The sequence below is a fragment of the Prinia subflava genome, chromosome 6 (genome assembly GCF_021018805.1).
Source record: "Prinia subflava isolate CZ2003 ecotype Zambia chromosome 6, Cam_Psub_1.2, whole genome shotgun sequence".
NCBI classification, from domain to species: domain Eukaryota; kingdom Metazoa; phylum Chordata; class Aves; order Passeriformes; family Cisticolidae; genus Prinia; species Prinia subflava.
In genome coordinates, this window is record NC_086252.1 from 28,624,770 (window position 1) to 28,644,595 (window position 19,826).

At 42.7% G+C, this 19,826-nt stretch overlaps 1 protein-coding gene across 1 annotated transcript in view; it reads left to right on the forward strand.

The window, feature by feature from the left end:
- PDIA5 (protein disulfide isomerase family A member 5) overlaps positions 1-19,826 on the forward strand; it is a 97,694-nt gene that overhangs the window by 74,001 nt on the left and 3,867 nt on the right. Inside the window, exon 15 of the mRNA XM_063400865.1 lies at positions 10,894-10,964. Within this exon, the coding sequence (XP_063256935.1) occupies positions 10,894-10,964 (71 nt within the window). The remainder of the gene's footprint in view (positions 1-10,893; positions 10,965-19,826) is intronic.

Consider the following 19,826-nt stretch of genomic DNA (forward strand, 5'->3'; position numbering starts at 1 on the left):
AATGATTGAAGCTAGGTGAAACACTTCTCTGTGGTGCCCAGGGAGAGGATAAGAGGCAAAGGGCTCAAATTGAAACACAGGAAAGTTTGCTTAAACAATTAAAGGAAGTGGTGGGATTTTTTTACTGTGGTTGTGGTTGAATATTTGAACAAGTTGACCCAAGAGGCTCCATCCTTGGAGATACTCAAAACCCAGCTGGAGACAGTGCTGGCAACCTGCTGTAGTTGACCCTGTTTGAGCAAGGGAGTTAGGCTGGATGATCTCCAGAAGTTCCTTCCAACACAGCAATGCTGTGTTTCTAGGAATAGTTATACTGGAGTTTGAGATACACAGTGGGTTTTTATTTGGCTTGGGGTTTGGTTTTGTTGGTTGTGGTTTGGGTTGTTTTTCCTCCTTCTCATCCAGTTCTGGTTTTCTCTATAAACAGGAAAGGCTTAATAACACCCCTTACTAATTCTTGTACAGAAAGAGAACATGTCCATTTTGAATTACAAGAATGTCATTTTTTGGTTGATATTGCTGCTTCCAAAGAGACTGCAAATGAATCAAGTGTGTCAGAAAGGAGTTATATATAATAGACCAGTCATTAACAGGTCCAAATGATGGGGGGGAGGGCACTCTGTACTTAGATCAGTCACTTTTAATGGTAGGACTCAGCACTTATCAAATTCGTTCAGTTTCTACTTTTAGTGTCAAAACACGAGTTAATAAGCACTTGTAAAAAATAAAGACTTTCAGCAGCAATGGGAAGTAGTCGGGGCAGAGTGCTCCCTTTTAATGGTCCAGAAGGGGGGCAGTTGCCAGTGTTACTGACTTGCCAAATGGCCTCAATCTGTGGGACTCAACAGGCTTTGCAGAATGGGTATTTTTAATAAATGCTTTGCTGGGAGCTGATTTCCAGTTCTGTGTTCAGCAGTGAAACTTTCACTTCACTGGAAATGAATTTCATCAGCTGGAAAAAGTTGTTTTCTGGTGAAGTCTGACCCACAGGGGTTACCCAGAGAACACCCAGAAGTAAACCATCCTGAGGATGGTTTTCATGAGGTATTTTTGGATGGAGCAAGTGGCTGCACTGCTGCAAGAGGATGTGCAGTTAGAGACATCAGCCTCCTTGGTTCTTGACTTAAAACTTTTTTGTAGGGTTTTTCTTTCAGGGCTGGAAGAAGTGAATGAAGGTGTTTAATCTGTTTTGCATCTGATAAAGTCCCAGGAGACTTTGGGATGTTTTTGGAGCAATTAAAAGGCTGTGTGTTGATCTAAGGTGTTTGTGGGAGATAGTACCTGGGTATTGTTCTGATGTAAAACAGAGTTAAACAGGAATATTGACATCATTGCTGTCTGATGGGTCAACCCCTGGCCACCATTAAGAAGTGAGTGGGAAATCAGGTAGGAGTTTCCTCAACAGTAAGAAATGAGACAGGGATCTGACTAAATGAGTTGTGCCCATCCCTGTGTGCCCACCCCTGTGTCTTTCATCAGGTGCACATAAAATGCTGAGAGCTAAGCAAACCTGCATTCATTTTACCCACAAAGTTGGTTGAAAATATTAATTATTCTCTGTCCTGGTATGCTCCTTCTCTGTGTTTTCAACAAAAACTGCTTGATTTCTTCTGTCCAAGTTATGCACAAGGAATACGCAGTGACAAAAGCACTTGGCTGAGAGTCCTTGCCAGAGTGGGTCACACTGTGAGCACAGAGGGTGCACATGGCTTTAGCTGTTAATGCTGACAGGAGGGCACTGTGCTCCTCCCGCCCTGGGACACAAGCTGTCACCAAAAAGCTGTTCTGGAGGAAGCAGTAATGTATCCTTTCCATCCTTCCTATTTTTTCGAGCAAGCTTGCACAAAGCTGGTTGCACCATATCTCAGCCTTTGCACAGGCAGTTTTGGGGAGTTAATGCTGTGTTTTGGTGAAGCTGCACTGCTGTAGGAACACATGGCAAATTCTATTGGCCCTGAGGCCTCAGCCTGCGGCTGCTGGGCCTGAGAGGAGCAGTCTGGGTCTCTGCTGGGTCACTCAGCAGACTTGGGTGACATAGTTCTGTGTAAGTATGCACAGAGGGGGAGAACATGCTCGCCAGTTGAGTTTATGAGTTCAGATGTGCGGAGCAAAGCAGCAGCACAGATGAATTTAGTGTCCCATGATGGCCTCAGATTGGCTCACTCCAAGAGGTTTTCCTGTCACTTGCAAGCACATCTTGTTAAGTTTTGCTTAGGAGGCTGTATCAAAAGAGCCTGAACAAAATATGTGTTTTTGTAAATGAAGCTTAAGCTATCAAAAATTATTAAAAACATGCTGAACAGAAAAGAATCCCTTTCAAGGCAAAAACCCTTGCAGGAAAGATTTTCTGGTTGTTTACTGAGGCAGAGGTGAGGTCTGGACCCTCTGATAATGAGGCTTTAAATGCTGTGTGGGCTGGCACTGCAGAATTTTGATACGTTAGCTCTGCCACTAACTGGTTTCTCTCCTGCATCAGTGGTGCTGTTGTTACAGGCGCGTTAGCAAGGTGTCTTCCTGTCGGTGTAAAGAGTGCTGATGCCACAGAGCCCTTTAACAGGCTGCGTTTGATAAAGGATGAGTTTCTAGAGTGGGCTCTGCAATCAGGGTGGCAGAACTGCTCCTAGCCCCAGTGTTTGTGCCAAGGAGAGTAATTAACACCGAGAGAACAGTTTGAACTGCTCTCAACTCAGAAGCTGAGGCGCTTCCCCAGACTGTGCGTAACCGTCACAAAGTGCTCAGAGTGGCTGTGGTGGAAGGGTGACATTAAACTAAAAGTTGTTGGGGTGATCCAGCTCCTCTTGTTTTGTAACCCTAAAATGTTACAACTGCTTGATTTGGCGTGCAGAACATTGTGTATAAACAGCTCCAGCCTGTGAGACGGGAAGAGGAGGGAAGTGCATGCTCTTGCGCTGTGGAATTCTCTCCTCACAGACACACAGCTATGTTGGTGCAGTGTCACTCTGGGTACATTAAAAGATTATGAGTATGCCACCCATCCCTATGCATTGTCAGGAAACCCATTTCCAATAAGACAAATGCTTTTTTTGGTGATGTGTAACATTATCTTAACAGGAGCTACTTTTAAGCATCACCACAGCTGAAATCCCAGAAATCTCTGCTGGCTGTTGCTGATCCAGCAGTGTGTCTTCTGTTAGTGGTGTCCATTGGCATGTCAGATGGCAGAATTATTTCATTTGTTCTGTAACTGTGTTTGCAGTTAACCAGGCTGATGCTGGCTTGGTTAACTGCTGCTGCCAGCTTTGTTCGAGTTACACAGGCCAGTGACACAGTGGGAAATGCAGGTCTGCTGGAACTGGAGCTCAGGTTTGATCTGGGTGCTGACCAGCTGACCTTGACACCCTTTCTGCCCAGAGGTGACTTGCTGTACAGCTTTCCATCTCAAAGGATTGCTTGTTGCCAAATGCTGAGTAGTGGCATGTCATTTGTAATTCACTGCAGTCAGTCATATTCTTGCTTTTTGTAGTGGATGAAACAGTCCAGGAATTTTGTGCCAAGTCTTTTTACTCTCCTCACTTTGCAATTTAATCTGTTCCGATGACTTTGTTGCTGCTGTTGCAATTGTTCTTGTCTCATGGCTCTGATTTCCCAGTAATTTGGGGTTTGTATGTTTTGTCTCATTTGTATACCTCCAAGGTGTTGCAAAATAAGAGTTCAGATAGCTTGGAAAAAAAAATCAACAAAATCCACCAGCAGGGTGTGAAATTTGGAGTAGTTTGCCTGTTTTTAAGTAGTCAGACAAGCCTTGGTTGACCTAATGCTTAACTGAAAACCTCATAACATTTTTCAAATCAAAGGACACATCACCATCTTTCAATTACTAATATCTCATGTCTTAGAGATATGATTATACAGTGGTGTCAGGTCATGTCATCAAATGAGCTTTGGGTCCAGATATGCAATTAAAAGGCCCTCCAGTTCTCTACTGGTAAAACAAAGTGAATTAACCTTTCACTTACGTCTCCAAATGTCTTTCTCAGATCTGCCTGTGGATTCAATAACTCATGTAGCCACACAAATTGCATTGGTTTAAGCAGTGTACCCTTTTTCAGCTTTTATCTGTGCATTTACTGTCTGTGACCTGTCTTCCATTGATTGACCAAGTAATATTCTTGTTTTAATTCTAGTTAATCGTTTGGAACTCTTGAAGTGGAAACAGACTTTGCTTGACTCGGTGGTGTAGAAGCTCCCGGGCTGGCTTTGATAGCTGTGCAGAGTTGCTGCTTGCACTTGCTTAGAATTGCAGTCATTTGAAAACCAATAACGGAGGGCACTATCTACCCCTGTTATTTGAACGGTGATGATTTCAAGCAGAGATGGGGAATTGGAAAGTCATTCTCTGCTCTGCACTTTGCACGCTGAGGGCTCCATCCTGCCACGTGCTGAGCCCTCTGAGGCCCTGATGGCTTCGCAGCTGAACAAATGGAGTCGGCACCTTGCAGCCCGGCTCCCTGTCAGGCAGGATTGTGAGCCCTGTGAGTCACTTAACCTCTTCCTGACTCTATTTAACCTTGGATGTAATGACAGAGGGGGATAATCACGTCTGTCTCTCTTAGGGGCAATTTGAAGCGTAATTAATTGATATTAGTTAAAGCATTTGAGATCACCCGTTGAGAGGTACTAAAGGAAGCCGGGGGCTGAGGGGGGAGCAGAGCCCTTTCTCATGCTGAGGGTAGAGCACAGACACAAATGCCACGGTCTCACAAATCACTGGGCTTTCAGATCCCCTCTAAGGACTTGGCCAGGACTTTGTTACGAAAGTACTGACAGTTTAAGTTAGTGTGTTTAATATGAAAGCAGTCTACATTAAAATGTGTGCATGTTTAAACTATCTCCTAGAAAAAAAAATCTCATGTAAAATATATGCACACCGCTTTGTTACTTTATTTATCAGGGTTTTATCGCGTACAAGACGCTAAAAGCACGCACAGCAACAGCACGGGTAGGGTAATAACTCATTATGTATTAATGAGGCAGAAGGTACAAGGCAGTGCTTTCTGAAGCCAGAATGCCCGATCCTTGCTGCTGTGGTGTTCTAGCTGGGCTGCTGAGGTTGGGCTTGGCAGGGGCTGTCATCCCTGCCTGACCCGCGGGCAGCGCTGGCCGCTCCGGCCGCGTGGAGATGGTGACACGAGGACAGCCACACCATGGCTCTGCTGCAGCGGTCTCAGCTCAGCGATGCAAGTCAAGGACAGCTGTCTCCTGATCAGGTACAGAGCCACTGTGTGGAAGCATCTCTTTTAGAAAACCATTTCCTTTCAGACTAAAAATTGCTAGTGATGGGGAATGTAAATTTCCATCTAAATTTGCCTGGCTTCAGCACGCAGCCAGCTCTGGAGCTTACTCAGCCTTTGGCAGCCAGCTTGAATAGCTCACTATAATGAAATTTAGAGACTGACTTTTCTTGATTTCTATCACTTCTTAATCTTTGGATTTAAGCTGTTGACACACTGAGCTTCCTGACTCCCTTTGCCATGAAACATGTCTTTCAGTTCTGTTGTTTTTCTTATGGGTCTTCTGAACCCCTTCCAGTTGGAACTCATTGTTGATCTTGTGGGCCCAGAACTGCAAACAGCATTTCAGAGGTGCCAGGCATAGAGGCCCTCTCCACATCTGCATACTATTTTAATTTATATATTCAATGAAGTTCCTTTTGACAACTCCATCATTTTCTTTCAAAGCTATATTGCTAGCATTGTTTGGATTTCTTTTGCTTCTAATACATTTAAAGCACCTTATATACGTAAAACGTCATTATTACCTCTGCTGACTGTAGATACTTCTTTGATGTCCATTTGCTTCCTTTATCTATTTTGTACAAATTGTTAGCTTTTGATTTATATTCATTAAAAAACAGCTTCACCTTTCTTCTGTGTTCTATGCTAATACAGCTTCCACTCTTCTAAGGAAACTGAATTAACCTTGTACTGTTCAGCTGTAGAGAGGTTATATTATATCACTGGGCTTTGTAGTTTCAAATTAAACAAAGCATGAAGTAACTTAACTTAAGGGATGTTGTTTCATACTTAAGCAAATACAAACCTGTGTTTTTGGAAAGAGGACTTGATTCCTTTAGGCAGTTCTGAAAATTTGCCACAATTTTATTTTTAATGTAATGAAGTGACTGTTGTACAACAGGGTGCATCTGTTTCATGCACTACTCTCAAGACATCTTCAGAATTGCCATCTGGTCCTAATACCTTTGTACACTGTAGTTTTAAGAATCTCTTAAGTTTTACTTTTGACTATCATGTCTAAACAATTCATTGGTTAAAAAAAAGAAGCCTTGTTCAATGAAAAACCCTCCATTTGAATGTAATAAAGATATGTAGGTTATTCACTAGGTTGTTCCACTGCTTTGAAATCTTCCTTGCATCCCTTCCACATCCCATAGGATCCTGCAATTATGGAAAATGTTTTCACAGGGTATTATTGTCTGAAAATTTATCAAATTGCTACCACATCATACAATTTTGTATCATTGTTACCTTACCTGAAAAATGTGTTTATATTACTTTTTCCTCAGTCTGCTTTTCGTTTAAAAAAACAAAAAATCAGTTCACAAGGTGATGCGAGCACTTAGTTAAGTTTTTCTATTTCCCCATTTGCTAGCTTTGTTTTACATCATGTAACAAATGTGTTGTGGCATCATTTTGGAAATCACATCCACCTTAACCATGCAGTCCTTTCCCTCTTCATAGTCCTCAAAGCATGAGACTGAAGTTCCAGCCCCTTTCTGTGCCCGAAGCAATGCTGGCTCCTTGGGTCTTTCCTCAAAGATACCCTGAGAAGGGGCTGTACCTTGAGGTTGTTTCTGCTATCAGTAAATCCAGTCCATGGAAAATAAGCTGGGTTATATATTTTCCATCACTTCATCTCCCTAAAGACCCACTAGCTTTCTTTTAAATGCCTCTCTAATTAGAGGAGATTTAATCTGACTCCCTCTCCCCTCAGTGATAATGGCTCTGAGTGAAGCCTGCTTGCTTGCTTGCTTGATTTCCCTCGTCTGCTGTTCATAAGCCATTCCCCTTGAATTTTTCCCACAGAAACCGTATTTCTCATGTACTGGCTCAGTTGAGAACTACTTGGTTTTCAAGGGGAGGAATGTGATGGTGCCTGCTGTGACTCCACCACATCTCCTACCAACTTTACAACATGAGTGGTGGAGAAAAACCTTATAGAAAATACTTGGTTTGTGTAAATTTTTAAATTTGTAGTACAAAGGCAAAGAGAACTTCAGAACTGCTCAGTTGCAGGTGTTTTCACATGGATCCAGGGACCTGTGATTTAAGCAGCCCTCATGCCCCAGCAGTCAGGGGGAGCAGCTGCCACAATGGACTGTACGGGGGGTCCTCCAGAGAGCCAAATTCTGAGCACAGAGCTGAGTGCCTGACCAGAGCTCTGTTAAATAAAGCTGTATTGTTTGCTGATTGTGAGCAGGGGATGGCCCCAGCACGTGCTACTGCACGTGCCCGAGATGGCAAGGTCGCTTGTTTTCCTACCTGGTGATGCAACTGTGTTTCAGCATTAGGAAATGGAGTTATCTGGAGATGTGCAGGAATGATAGAGGTTTGGAGTGCCAGTACTGGGACCCTGTGGAAAGGCTGGATGTTTCTTTCACATTTCTTAAGTCAGGCACAGGAAATTACCGTTCAGTTCACATCTGCTCTTAACCCTGTTGAGATCAAATTTGACACTGTTGTAAAAATGAAAAAAGAAAATTGTTAAAGCTAAGCCCTGTGTCTGTGTTAGAAGGCTCTGCTCCCAGAAGTGCTGCTTTCAACGCTGCTCAGTTGAAACTCCATTTCTTGTCCTTGCAGGAAGTCTGTGTGCTTGCCTTAGGATCCAAATTATTCAACTAAAATGAATTTTCCCACTTGTTCAGTCCATAGTGACTGAGAAAGGGGCAGGACCTTTTTGGTCTTGACACCTTCCCCAACACCTTCATATGCCATCGGTTTAATCTCTTTCCTCTGCAGCCCATCTGAAAAATCCTTTGTGAGGAAGCTGCACACTTCCTATCCTCATGTACTGTGCTCAGAACATTTCCTTTCCTTGCACTTTCGAATCTAGAAGATAGTGTTAACACTTAAAATAAACGTGTGATAGTGGGTGTGAAGAGGGAATGGGGAGAACAAGTTTTCCGTCTGTCAAAATGAAGACATCAACCTCTGCTTTTATTTTTTTTGGCATGTGTGCTTTAAATAGAATGGCTGGGTTGGGTGACTTCCAAGTGTTTGCTGCATTTGGCAATCCTTTTAAGTTGTAACAGATGAAGTTCTGCTGTTCCATATGATGTGCTCCTTCCCCCTTTTTCGGTGACTCCTTGAAACTCATTGGGAATTCAGTGTAGCATTCACATCTGTTCCGTGGATGGATGTCCAAGGCTAACAAAATGCCTACTGGACTTGGAGGCAGCTCTGCCAAAAGCCATATGGTTGTGTTTTAGTTTTGTGAGCACAGTGCAGTAAAGAAAGGAGGTTGGGCCAAGAGAGAAGCGAAGGGAGGAGGGATGGAGCTTCAGATGGGTAAATGAAGGTAACTTCTCAGGATTTGGTGTTGGAGTTGGTATTTTTCTGTGGAAGAATATGCTTGTTACTTGTGTTCTCATTTTCTTGCAAAATGTGGCTCATGAGGAGCTCTTACCTGCTACAACTTCAATAGGGGCCTTGAGAGAGGCCTTACTGTCCTGAAGTATCTTTTATTGAGGGTTTAAAAGATGTTCTTTGGTGAAATCTAATTTTCAAGCTCAAGATCATAAGCAAAACAGGGAACGTGAAAGGTTTAAGTTTTTAGGAGCATTTATGTTTTAGTGTAACAGTTGGAAGTGCTTTCCAGAAAAACTGCAACATGTAGTTAAGAAGAAGTGTTCCTGTTTTAGAGGTGCCTGATTTTTATCCATTTTTTGTTTCTTAAATTCTTTCTAGATGTTGTCACCAGTTCTGATTTATTTGTGTAGAGCGGTGTTAACAAGTCAACCGAGGCAGTTCCCCCCGCAGTACAGGAAATTATCCAAGATTTGTTAAGAGGCAGGCTTGACCTGCAGGCTCTTCAGTATCAGGCAGGCAGGCCAGACAAGTGGTAAGAGAGAAAATGGGTCACCAAAGGGGGCTGTGGACATGGGAGCAGCCTGAAACCCTAGCCTCCTCCTCTTTCTTCTCTTCCTCCTCCTCCTCCTCTTCTTTCTTGACCATTTTCTTCCAGGCACATGCTGAACAACTCAACAAGGTTAATAGTTTGCGAGCTGTAGAACACTGCACTATCCCCCACTGAAACACAGCTGCCATTGTGCTGCATAAAGAGTTTGAAGCCACTGAGATGGATTTGCACAAGTGCCTCAGTTTCCCAGGAAACATCTCCTTGACTTTCTGGTATTGTTAGCTGCTGCATAGACTCTGTGTGTTTACACAGGTGTGTCACTGCAGTGCTTTCAGAATCCTGTTCTGAAGAAAGAAATGCTCTGAAATTCAAAGCAGTGCACATAAGCAATGAAATTACATTTTGGTGAAGCTGGAAGGGGTATTCAGCCTTTCCTTTGTGGAAAGGGATGTGCAGTCTTCATGCACAGATACCATTTTTCTTTTCAGCTGGAAGTGAGAGTAGCTTAGGAGGGTGGCTGCAAGTCTCCTAAGAGGGCATTTGTTCAGTCCTGATTTTAAAATAACACAGACACTTGTTCATCATGTAAATACTGATTAACAACACTAGCATAAGCTGTAATTGGTGCTTGTGAGCAAATCATGATTTTTCTGTTCCTATCCAGAAATAATACCAAGATGAACTCCTTTGCTAGCACAACACAGTCTTGACTGAAGTGTGTCCATTCCTTTTTTAACATGCATCTAAGCAAAAAATAGTGTCCTGAGTCTTTGCTTGGGATCAGCCTCTGTGCTGGGTTTGAAAAAAAATAATTTGTTACACATAAGTAGATATTTTCCTTTTCAAAGTCATACTTAGTATAGTAATGATGATTTGAGAGTAGTTTAGATTATTCATAGACTATAATTTGTAGGTATTACTTCTGAATTAAGAGCACTCACATCTGAACCTTGAGTCAAGAGAACAGTTCTAATTTCCCTTCTGTGACTTTTTGAAACGTTTGAGTAACAACAGTGTGTATTTAAGCAAGGGATCAGCTGGCCTTTTGTTCAGTGCTGCAGTGGTACCAAGTATCAGCCCATCTTCCATACAAAGCTCTGGGGTTCCTGTGTGCTGTGTCTGTAGAGTTCTTCAGGGGTTGCACGTTGTGGTGAACAGCAGGAAGGCCTCCAGGAAGGCCAGCAGCAATCATCCCAACCTGAGACTGGACATCTGCTCTCCATCCATGGAAGGTGTCTGGCCTCTTGGACTTGCTTCTCTTCCCCTCCCTTATGTTCCCAATGGCTTGACTTTAACACAGATATTATAAATGCTCCCAGCAATTTCCCTTCCAGCTTCCAGTCCCCTTCTGTTCCCAGCTGTGCTGTCTCTGTTCCCATGCCCAAGTGTAGCTGGTGTCTGTGGCAGCAGCAGCAATGACCTGCCTGGCAATGCCAGGAGTACAGAGCAGGGCAGTGCTCTGCTGTGCCTGGTGCTCCTGAGGTGCCTTAGGGGACTGGTGATGGACAAAAAGCCCCCTGCACCAAGGTCGCTATTATGGGATGTCGTGTAACTGTAAATATACACCTAAACTCCTTGAAGTCACAGGGATTTCAAACATGTGCTTACTTTCACATAGCTGACACATGGTCTACACATGCTGTGTCCTGCTAGCTCCTGTCTAGAGTGATTTTTAATTCGAATTTTCCACCATGATTCACCTTCTGTCTTGAGTTTGTCCCAGTACCTTTGCTACAACTAAAGTTTCTCATGTCTTTTTCTTCCTGTGTTAAACAGGGTGTCCTCACTGTAAAAATGCCATTCCACATTTCACAACTGCTGCTGAAGTCTTTAAAGAAGATCGCAAGGTAACTTGCTGTTAATTATTTCAGTGATAATGAAGAATGTTTTCCAAAATTTGTACCTTATAGGCCTTTCTCATTGATAAGGTAATAGGTTTGTAGATAAAATTGCTGTTATACTAAAAGAAATGTATCCTGCATCATAGGGGTTGTATCTTTAATGGTCAACTTGAGTTATACTTCCAACCTGTTCTCTTTTCCCTAATTTTCTGTCTTTTATGTTTAAGTCTTTTTGTAAGAGTTACTGTGTATGAAGAGAAATACAATTCTTTCTCACTGAGGGATTAAGTAAAGATAATTCATATCATCTCCATTCCCCTTCAACTTTTGTCAGCTGTTGGGGTACATGTAGGGAAATCACAAGTTGTGTGATAGTCCTGAAGAGCTCAATCATACAAGTAACTAACCTCTGCTTGCATAGCACAAAATATAATATATTTCTCTAAGTTGGCTGACTTGAGCCCAGGATGCTCTTCTAGGACCCTTATGCTTTGGCCTTGAAAATGCATCTGACGGCTGACTCACACTGGGTAATTTCCCGGCATCAGCTGAACCATTTTTTAACTGAGCACATGCAGATCTAGGATTTAAAAAAAACCCAAACAGTTGAGCTCTGTATTTAACCAGATAACTAGCTGGGAACCCGTTTGATATCTTTCAGTGAACCATATTTCATTCTAATCTCTGAATTTGTTTCAGCATCACAGCTGCTTTGTGTTTAGGTGTGGAAAGAAAAAGATTTGGCAAATTAATATGGAAATTGCTCTCTACGCCTTCCTCAGGAGGGGAAGCAGAGAGATGCTGAGCTCTTCTCCCTGGAATCCAGTGACAGGACGTGTGGGAATAATTCCAAGCTGTGCCAGGGGAGACTCTGACTGTACAGTAGGAGACACTTCTTTACCAAGAGGGTGATCAGTCCCTGGAACAAGGTTCCTTATAGAGGTGGTTGATGCCCTGAGCCTGTCAGTGTTTAAGGGACATTTGAACAAACATCTTAACAACAGGCTTTAACTTTGGTTAGCTCTGAATTGGTCAGGCAGCTGGACTAGATAATCCTTGCAGGTCCCATCCAGCTGAAATAGTTTATCCTATTCTGTGTTCTAAATGAAGAGGTAATTTTGTAACAGTTGTACTCCATAACAGAAGAATTTTTGTAATTTTTTTCTTTTCCTCTCAGCTGTTTTGTAACTCACAGAAAATGCATCAGATTGACAAGAATCAAATCAATCTTCTATCACTGACTGCCTAAATTAGGAGTCCATCACTTCTGCCCTCTGGCACACAGAAAATTCATAGGCATGCAGCTTTTGGTTCTCCTACTGCTGTAAATCAGTTTGCTCAGATGCCTTTTGGTTACTTCTTTGTTTCCAAGATCTCTGAGAAAGTATCCTTTTTTTCCCACTTTTCTGGTAGTTCCCAATGAAGCCTCTCTTTCATAAACTCATTAAAATTTCAGTCAGAGGATGTGAAACAAATGTACCAAACAATGTGAAACTTGCTTATTAGAGCCCCAGGATGTATTAACGAGCAATCTGAATCATGGCACAGTTGGTTGGGCAGGGTGGTGGTGGGAAAGGCAGGCCTGGGAAGCTTTTCCTTCAGACTGCAGGTTATGAAAGGACTCCAGGAGCAGAGCAGTGATTGACAGTTGCTACTCTTGACTTCAGTTTAAGGCTGAAGTGGGGAGATATAAAATGTAATGAGTTGGAACAGGAGAGCCAGAAGGGAATATTAAGGCTGGTACAGTTTTAAAGAGGTGTGTGCAGTTAGGGAGAATGATGTTATTCCACCCCAATGACTTATGAAAGTGCCAGGGACTGATTATATTGGGAGCCCCTATTTAATTGTGTACTGCTATAACCTGCCAAGGTGTTTCCTGCTGCCAGTTTGTGCCATTATGGAAAGGAAAACAAATCTGGTTTAGACTTTAGAAGGGCATACTGCTGTTGCCACAAGCACTATGGGTCATATTCCCATGTTTCAAACAGGACTAAGCCTTCAAACTAATTTATAGTTCTGTAGGGTTTCAAACTTTGGTAGAATCAGTGCTTAATAGAAAGGAAGTATTTATTCTTTCAAAAACAGGGCAAGATTACTGATTTTCATTTTAAGTAGTAGATTCTTTTCACTACTTCATTTCTATAGTAGTGTCCTTTTTTTCCCTGGAGAAAGGTTTTTCACTTAACAGAGTATTTTGGCATTTAAACTGTATCTTCTTCTTAAAAGAAGGGTCTTTTAATTAAACATTTAATACTGCAGAACCCAAAGAACAATCAAAAACACTCCAGCCTTGAATTGGTTATAAATGGTATCCTAAAAGGTATCCTTTGGGAGGCTTTGAGTCTTTACATTGGAATTTTGAAGATGAGCAGAGCCTGGAGCTGTTAAATACGTGTCTCTGGCTCTGCAGATTGGCTGCAAGGGGGTGGTTTTGGCACAGAAGCCCCCTCCCCCGGGGCTCTGTGTAATGCTCTGTGCTTTTTCATCATCTGCACTGCTGGAGTTGGAGTTTAAAAACGCACTGCTCGGAACATTGGCCCCAAATGTCAGCTCTCATTGGCCCCATCACTGCTGGTGGTTTTAGCCAGAATCCCCAGCCTGCTTCTGGCCTGGGGCAGCCCTGTGGCTGCTGCAAAACACGGCTCAGGCTGACACCCACAAACCAGAGCCTCCAGTCTTTCCACCTTCCTGGGGAAATTCAGTTTCAGTAGGACCAGATCAGTGGAGAGGTTGCTCAGTGGCAGTGAGCGTATTGTTTCACTTATTTAAAAGGAAAAAAACCATCTGGAGCATTCTTAGCTTGAGGTGCCGTGGCCTTGGCACACAGCTGCCAGGGGAAAGCCTTTGGCCAGTGCCCCACAGCTCAAGTTCTGGCAGTGGCCAGTGAACATCAGAAAACGCAAATGTGAGGGTTGTCACTTAGCTGAACAGATTGAAGAGCAGGAAGACATGTTCAGTAACTGCTCTACAGTGTCTCTTGAAAACTAAGTCTTTAAAAAATCTGCATTCTGCCTTTTGGCTGATCCTAAAGCTCAGCTTGAAGGAACTGATTTGTGGTGTTCCAGCTTGGATTTGCTGAAGGAAAGCTCCTGACTCTTCAAGGCCTCTCAGTAACAAATCTCTGGCACTCCTGCAAAGGGGCTGCTCTTTGACCAATCTTCCCATTTTCACAGGAGACTGTTCCTGTACAAATGACCCAAATCAGAGCACCACAGCTGGGTTCTAGTGAGTTCCCACAGAAACAGCTGTGGCAGCAATTGCTGGAAGGGGTGCAGCAAATGTGGTGAGCTGGGGTGTTGGTGGGTCAGTCAGCAGTGAAACTGGTGGGTCCCCAGTGCGTATTGTGAATCACAGTTTAAAATTATTATACCAACCAAATGACTCTACAGAGTTATTCAAATGAGTTAATATTTTAGTTTGGCAAGGAATTTGATTCCTGTTTGCTTAAAAAGCATGTGCTGAATTTCTTTTTAATTAGACTCATTAAATATGGCGATGGTAGCAGTGTACATCACGCTGTACTAATGGATGTCCCCTTTGCAAACAGGGCTGCTTTGAGAGCAGCTGATGAACTGCACCTCCTGTAATGATGCTGTGCCACATCTGGGTAGCTCATAATGAACCTGCCATTTGCAAGGCCTTTCAGAGAACTGAATTGCAACAAGCTTTAGCAGACCAGTCCCTAACTGCTGTTAGAGTCCAGAACAGGTGATAGAAACAGAAACCTATGGAGGAATCATGGGAAGAATGTACATCTGTCTTATTTATAGGTGCTTTTAAGACAGTTGGCAGCAATAGACTTTTTTACTAGTAATCAGGTAATTGTCATCTGGAATTGATTATACTTTTAAAATGTTGTTTGGAAGCATTTGTTTCCATACTGCAATTTTGCTTTTTCTTTTTTTAAGCTTATCAAATATCATTCCTCTCTCAAATCAATATTCAGTTAGCTATTCACTTCCATTTTCATAACAAAAGTCAATATTAGCTCTAGCAGAGATTTATTTTCTTGAATCAATAAACGAGTGTGTGGCAGTACATATTTTAACAGGAGAGCAGCTAGGATTGCAGGGGGTTATTTTTACTGTATCATCAGGTGGTGACTGGGAGGCAAACTGTTAAACAGAAAGCTTTAAGAACAGAAAGCAGGAGCTACCTGGAAGGTCAAGGGATCCCACTTTCAATTTTCTACACATCTGTTTGAACTGTTAAATGTAATTGTGTTTCTTACCTGTAAGATCCCTCTAGAGCAAAAAGTTGTTTCATAATTCTGTGGCGAGGGAAATATGATTTCTGATGTATGATTAGATTATGCTGCCAGTACTTCTTTTTCCTTCTAACACTTAGTAACAAAATAATGCATCACCCTTCTGTTGCAGTTGGAGCACCTGGAGATCAGTGGTCACATTTTCAGCATAGCTCCACTTCTACTGAAGTACCTAAAAGAACAGGTCTGGTTTTTGCAATAGCTCCGTTTTTGTGATCAGTCCTCTTCATCTGAAAAATAGGCCATGCTCTGTTTCCTCAGAGCTCTTCAGAGCTGCTCATACACTGCTCACAGTCTATTGCCATGCTGAGTTAAGTTTGCAACTGTGTAGTTAAGCTCCCAGTTTTTTGGTAGAACCATGAAACATTGGGGGATTCCTTTTTCAAGTAAAGGTATTTTCCTGTCCCAGATGTTTCTAGACTCATTAACCTATACTGACCATGGAGAAATGCATACTTACTTAGTGGGTTATTGTTGTTGCTGTTGTTCTCATTATTGTGCATCACATACATGATACTATTAATTATAGAGTGCATACCAGTTGTGAGGAACTGCTTGTAAAATTAAGAAAGTTGGATGTACTCCAAGAAACTTCCTTTGGGGTCCACAGTCTCTGGTTGATTATTTTTTCATTTGATAACATTTCTGTTCCTGCTACAGCTACTGAAGAGGCTGGTGATAGACCTGAACAGCATTGGCTCTGGAGAAAGGACTTGTATATAATGATGTATTGTCAATATCTAAGGCAGCAGAGCTGTGGGTTATAGAGAATCCATAATCCCGTGGAGTTTTGTGCATGTTGTAGATATAGCACTTACAGCATTTTCTCCCTGAAATGTTTTTTCAGTGGATTTGCCCCTCTGGTTAGAGGAAAGCTCAAGAAATTAAATTTTAGCCCTAACAATCAAAATCTCCATAAAATCAATCTTGTCCTCTGAAAACTGTTACACTGGATTTTTCCATAATGGCATCTATACACACACACACACACACACACATACACACACACACACACACATAAATGTTAGACCAGTGTTAGCAGAGTTTCTTTCTCTCACAGATTTTTAGAGGGTTTTTCCCTCTTGATGAGAGGGAATTTGTGAGAGGTGATTCCAAGTGTCTTGGCTCCTGAACACCTTTTACGGATGTCTTATGCTTAATATGTCTGTAGTTCCTGTTGAATAAACTTAGTGGGTTTGCAGGTCAAAGCATGCAGGTCTTTCTGACTTGTGCTCTCAGATGCACTTCTGTGTATCTTGTTGCTGGTGGTAGAATATGAAGACCAGTTCCGAGAAGAAAATTCTCTAGAAGTTTTCAGCCACATTTTGAGAGAGGTTTTTTAGATTGTCATTTTTCCTGACTCAGTTTCCTTCTTTAGTGAAGCAGAAAAGCTGATCGTTGCTAAGAGGGTTGAGAATGGGGGGAAGCTTTCCCTACAGTGTGTCACTGCTCACTTGAGCCAGGATTCTGCATCTTTTTACACAGCCTTTCAGCAGAGCCATGCAGGAATTCACTCTGGTAGGACACACCTCTATCAGCAATGGAGCTCCATATTCACAGTCCATGAAAATGCAAACAGAAAGAAGCAAAGGGCATCAGTGCCATTTGCTGAATTTCTGGTGTGTCTCAGAGTTCAGCTGCCTGGAGTTGATGGAATGGAGATGAGAATTGGTCCTTAGTCCAGAAGTGTGTTTTGCTACAAGTGTTTTCCAGCATCACTTTTCTCTCAGTGCACTATATTTGATCTTCCGCTGTGAGACAGGCAAGACAATTAGGACTGTGATGCTATGATAATGAGTGCACAGAGCTGGTAGCAACCTCTATATTTAGGCTGCCTTAACATTTCCACTCTAAAGTAATCACTCAAGCTCTCCTAAGTACTCTTACTCAGCCACTGTTGGCAGCAGGCATTGAAATGCAGCCTCAGATACAGTCTTGGGAATTAGATGTTCCTCTATGAAATTTTGCTCACGTCTATATGAGTTACTAGGCTTTTGAAAATTCCTCTTCTCTCACTGGCTGTAAAAATAACCAAACGTGTGTGTTCTGAAGAGCTGGGCTCAAGATGGGGTTTGCGGTGGTGGGGCTGTGTGGGAGCTTGCGTTAGGAGCTTTGCAGAGAGGACAGGCCATGGACACGTCTGCACAGCTGTTCCAGGTGTGCCATTGCACCTGTAGGATCAGACACAGCACTGGGCTCATGCGGCTGCCGTGGGCAGACCTGGACTGGGATCTTTGTGTGCACAGCTAATGCGCAGATGGGCCGGCTGAGGTTTGCATGTGCTGTGGAGGAGAGCTGGGCTCAAGGACTCTACTGAGCATTTCTGTCAGAAGCCACCTCTTTAACACCCGTCAGTCATCTGTTCTGAGGTGAAGATGTTCTGAACAAGGTTAACAGTGGCTTATTGCAATGCATTCCTGCCCTGCACCCTCTCCTCACTGGGGGCTCTTCTCACAACAGCCTTTTGTAAATGACATTGGACTCTTTTCTCCTGCTGGTACCAGTTTAGATATTTCCAAAAGTACAGATGAAGAGAGTTTCTCTTCCTTCCAGTGTACGAAAAACTAATTCTCTTAATCTCCAAGACACTAAGAACAGATGGGTCATCAGTCACAACAGTTTCATGTCTCAAACCAGCTACTAAGATCTGCATGAGCACATGCTGCATACCTTCCCTTTTTCCTGGCTGTAATCTCTGCCTGTGTGATATTTAGAGCAGTGAGAAAAAAGATTATTTTATTTATTCTTCTAGTTTGTAGGAAATCAGGACATCTAGTATTCTTTCTACCTTTGTGCTGTGTCATGAAATAAATATTTGTCTCCATTCTAAGCTTTTCTTTATACAGAAGTAGCCAACAGAGCTCTAAATTTTGGCTGGCTGCTAAGGTCAGGAAGGCAGAAATACTTAGATGAAACTCCTTTGCAGTTTATTATTCCTAACTTTTCATTTAAATTGGCCCTGAATGTGTAGGAGTTTTGTGTTTACTAAAAGAAAAAATAAGTGATCATACATGTTTTTAACAGGTCTCAATAGTCCTGGTTCTGTAATAGCTTATTAATGTTTAAAATCAGAAACTAGATATTTAAGGTAAGAACACTGTTCACTTTATCTAGTACTTTCCATTTGAAGACAGACCAAGCAGGATCATACTGAGTATTGTCTTGTCAGGCTTTCAAAGCCAAAACAAAACAAGCAAATTAACTGAGGTTGGCTTTGCCAATCTACTTAATTACTGCTAGGATAATGAGATCAGGTTTTCTCATTTTGACAGTGTCACCATGAAACAGGAGGGCTTTGTGGAATATTAAGTGATCTTTTAATTATGGAAGAACAGTTCAACTGCAACCCTAAAGTCATGCAAGCAAAGGGTATTTTATTTTGATCAGCTGTTTGAAGGAAGCTTGTGGAATGGAAACTTCAAATTAAGATGTGTCTGCTCTGAAATTAGCACTTGATAAATTGTAACCCACAAAAAAGCTCCAAAGTCACTCCTCTAATTTGTTTGGTTTCTTTACATAGGCTGTACTTTAACGTGCTTGCCCTTCAGCAGGGCCTGGCTTGGGCTGTGAAGGCAGAGCTTCTGTGAGCAGCCTGTATTCAGAGCCCCAGCTGCTGCTCACAGAACAGTCAGGGTAAAGTCACAGCACAGGGCTCAGTTGCTTCTAGTAGAAGCCTATGAATTACATTTTGTTTCAGCATCAGAACTGTTCATGGCAGCCCCTCCTCAATACTTCACAGAGCCAGGGCTTCAATGTTCAGAGCTGCTGCTCTGGGGCTGTGAGGCTGCATTTGCTCGCTCTGCCTGTGTGGAAGCAGGCAGGGACTGAGGGTGTTGCTCCACTGTCAATAGGCTGAAAGTGTGGCAGGCTCTTTCCTACTCAGGGTTTGTCTGTGTGACAGTAGCATCTAGAGGCTTCAAAAGGAATTAAAGCCCACTTTGCTAATGGCTGCATATAATGTATAGTCCTGGAAGAAGACAGGAAAGGAAATACAAATCCAGGCTGAGACTGTAAGCAAGCCACCTTCTTCTCTATGTGCAGTGCTTGGTAGATGATGCTCTGGCCTCTCACCCATCCCCATTTGACCTTGGAAGAACTGCATGGAGTTTAGAAAAGCTATTTGGAGTAGAAATTTTTAATCTATGAATAGGCTGTATAAGTGACCAGCCATGTTTGGTAACTTTTCCAAGCATTGGAAAAGTTGGGTTAAGTGGGTCATTACTGTCAGCAAAGCCACTGCCACTGTTCATCACTTAAAACCAAAGTGGAGGAAAAATATTGCAGCATGACAGAGCTGTGACCACTGTGCCTGTATTTGTTTTTATTAATGCCTTCTCTGCATTTCCTGTTTGGAGTCTAAGGCAGAGCTCAGTGGGAAGGCTGTGAAGGTGATTTTCTGCTCTGTGAGTTGAACGTGCCGTGCAGCTGCACAGGCCAGGTGATGACCACCCTCTGCTCTCCTCCACAGCTGAGCCTTACAGAAGCCATTGCATGTTTGGTGAAGACTTGGGTCTCTCTCGGTGCTGAGGCTAAGCTGCAGCAGCATCACCATGGAATGGGCTCTTGCTTTGTCTTCTCCTGCCTCAGTGTGCTCTCTTGTG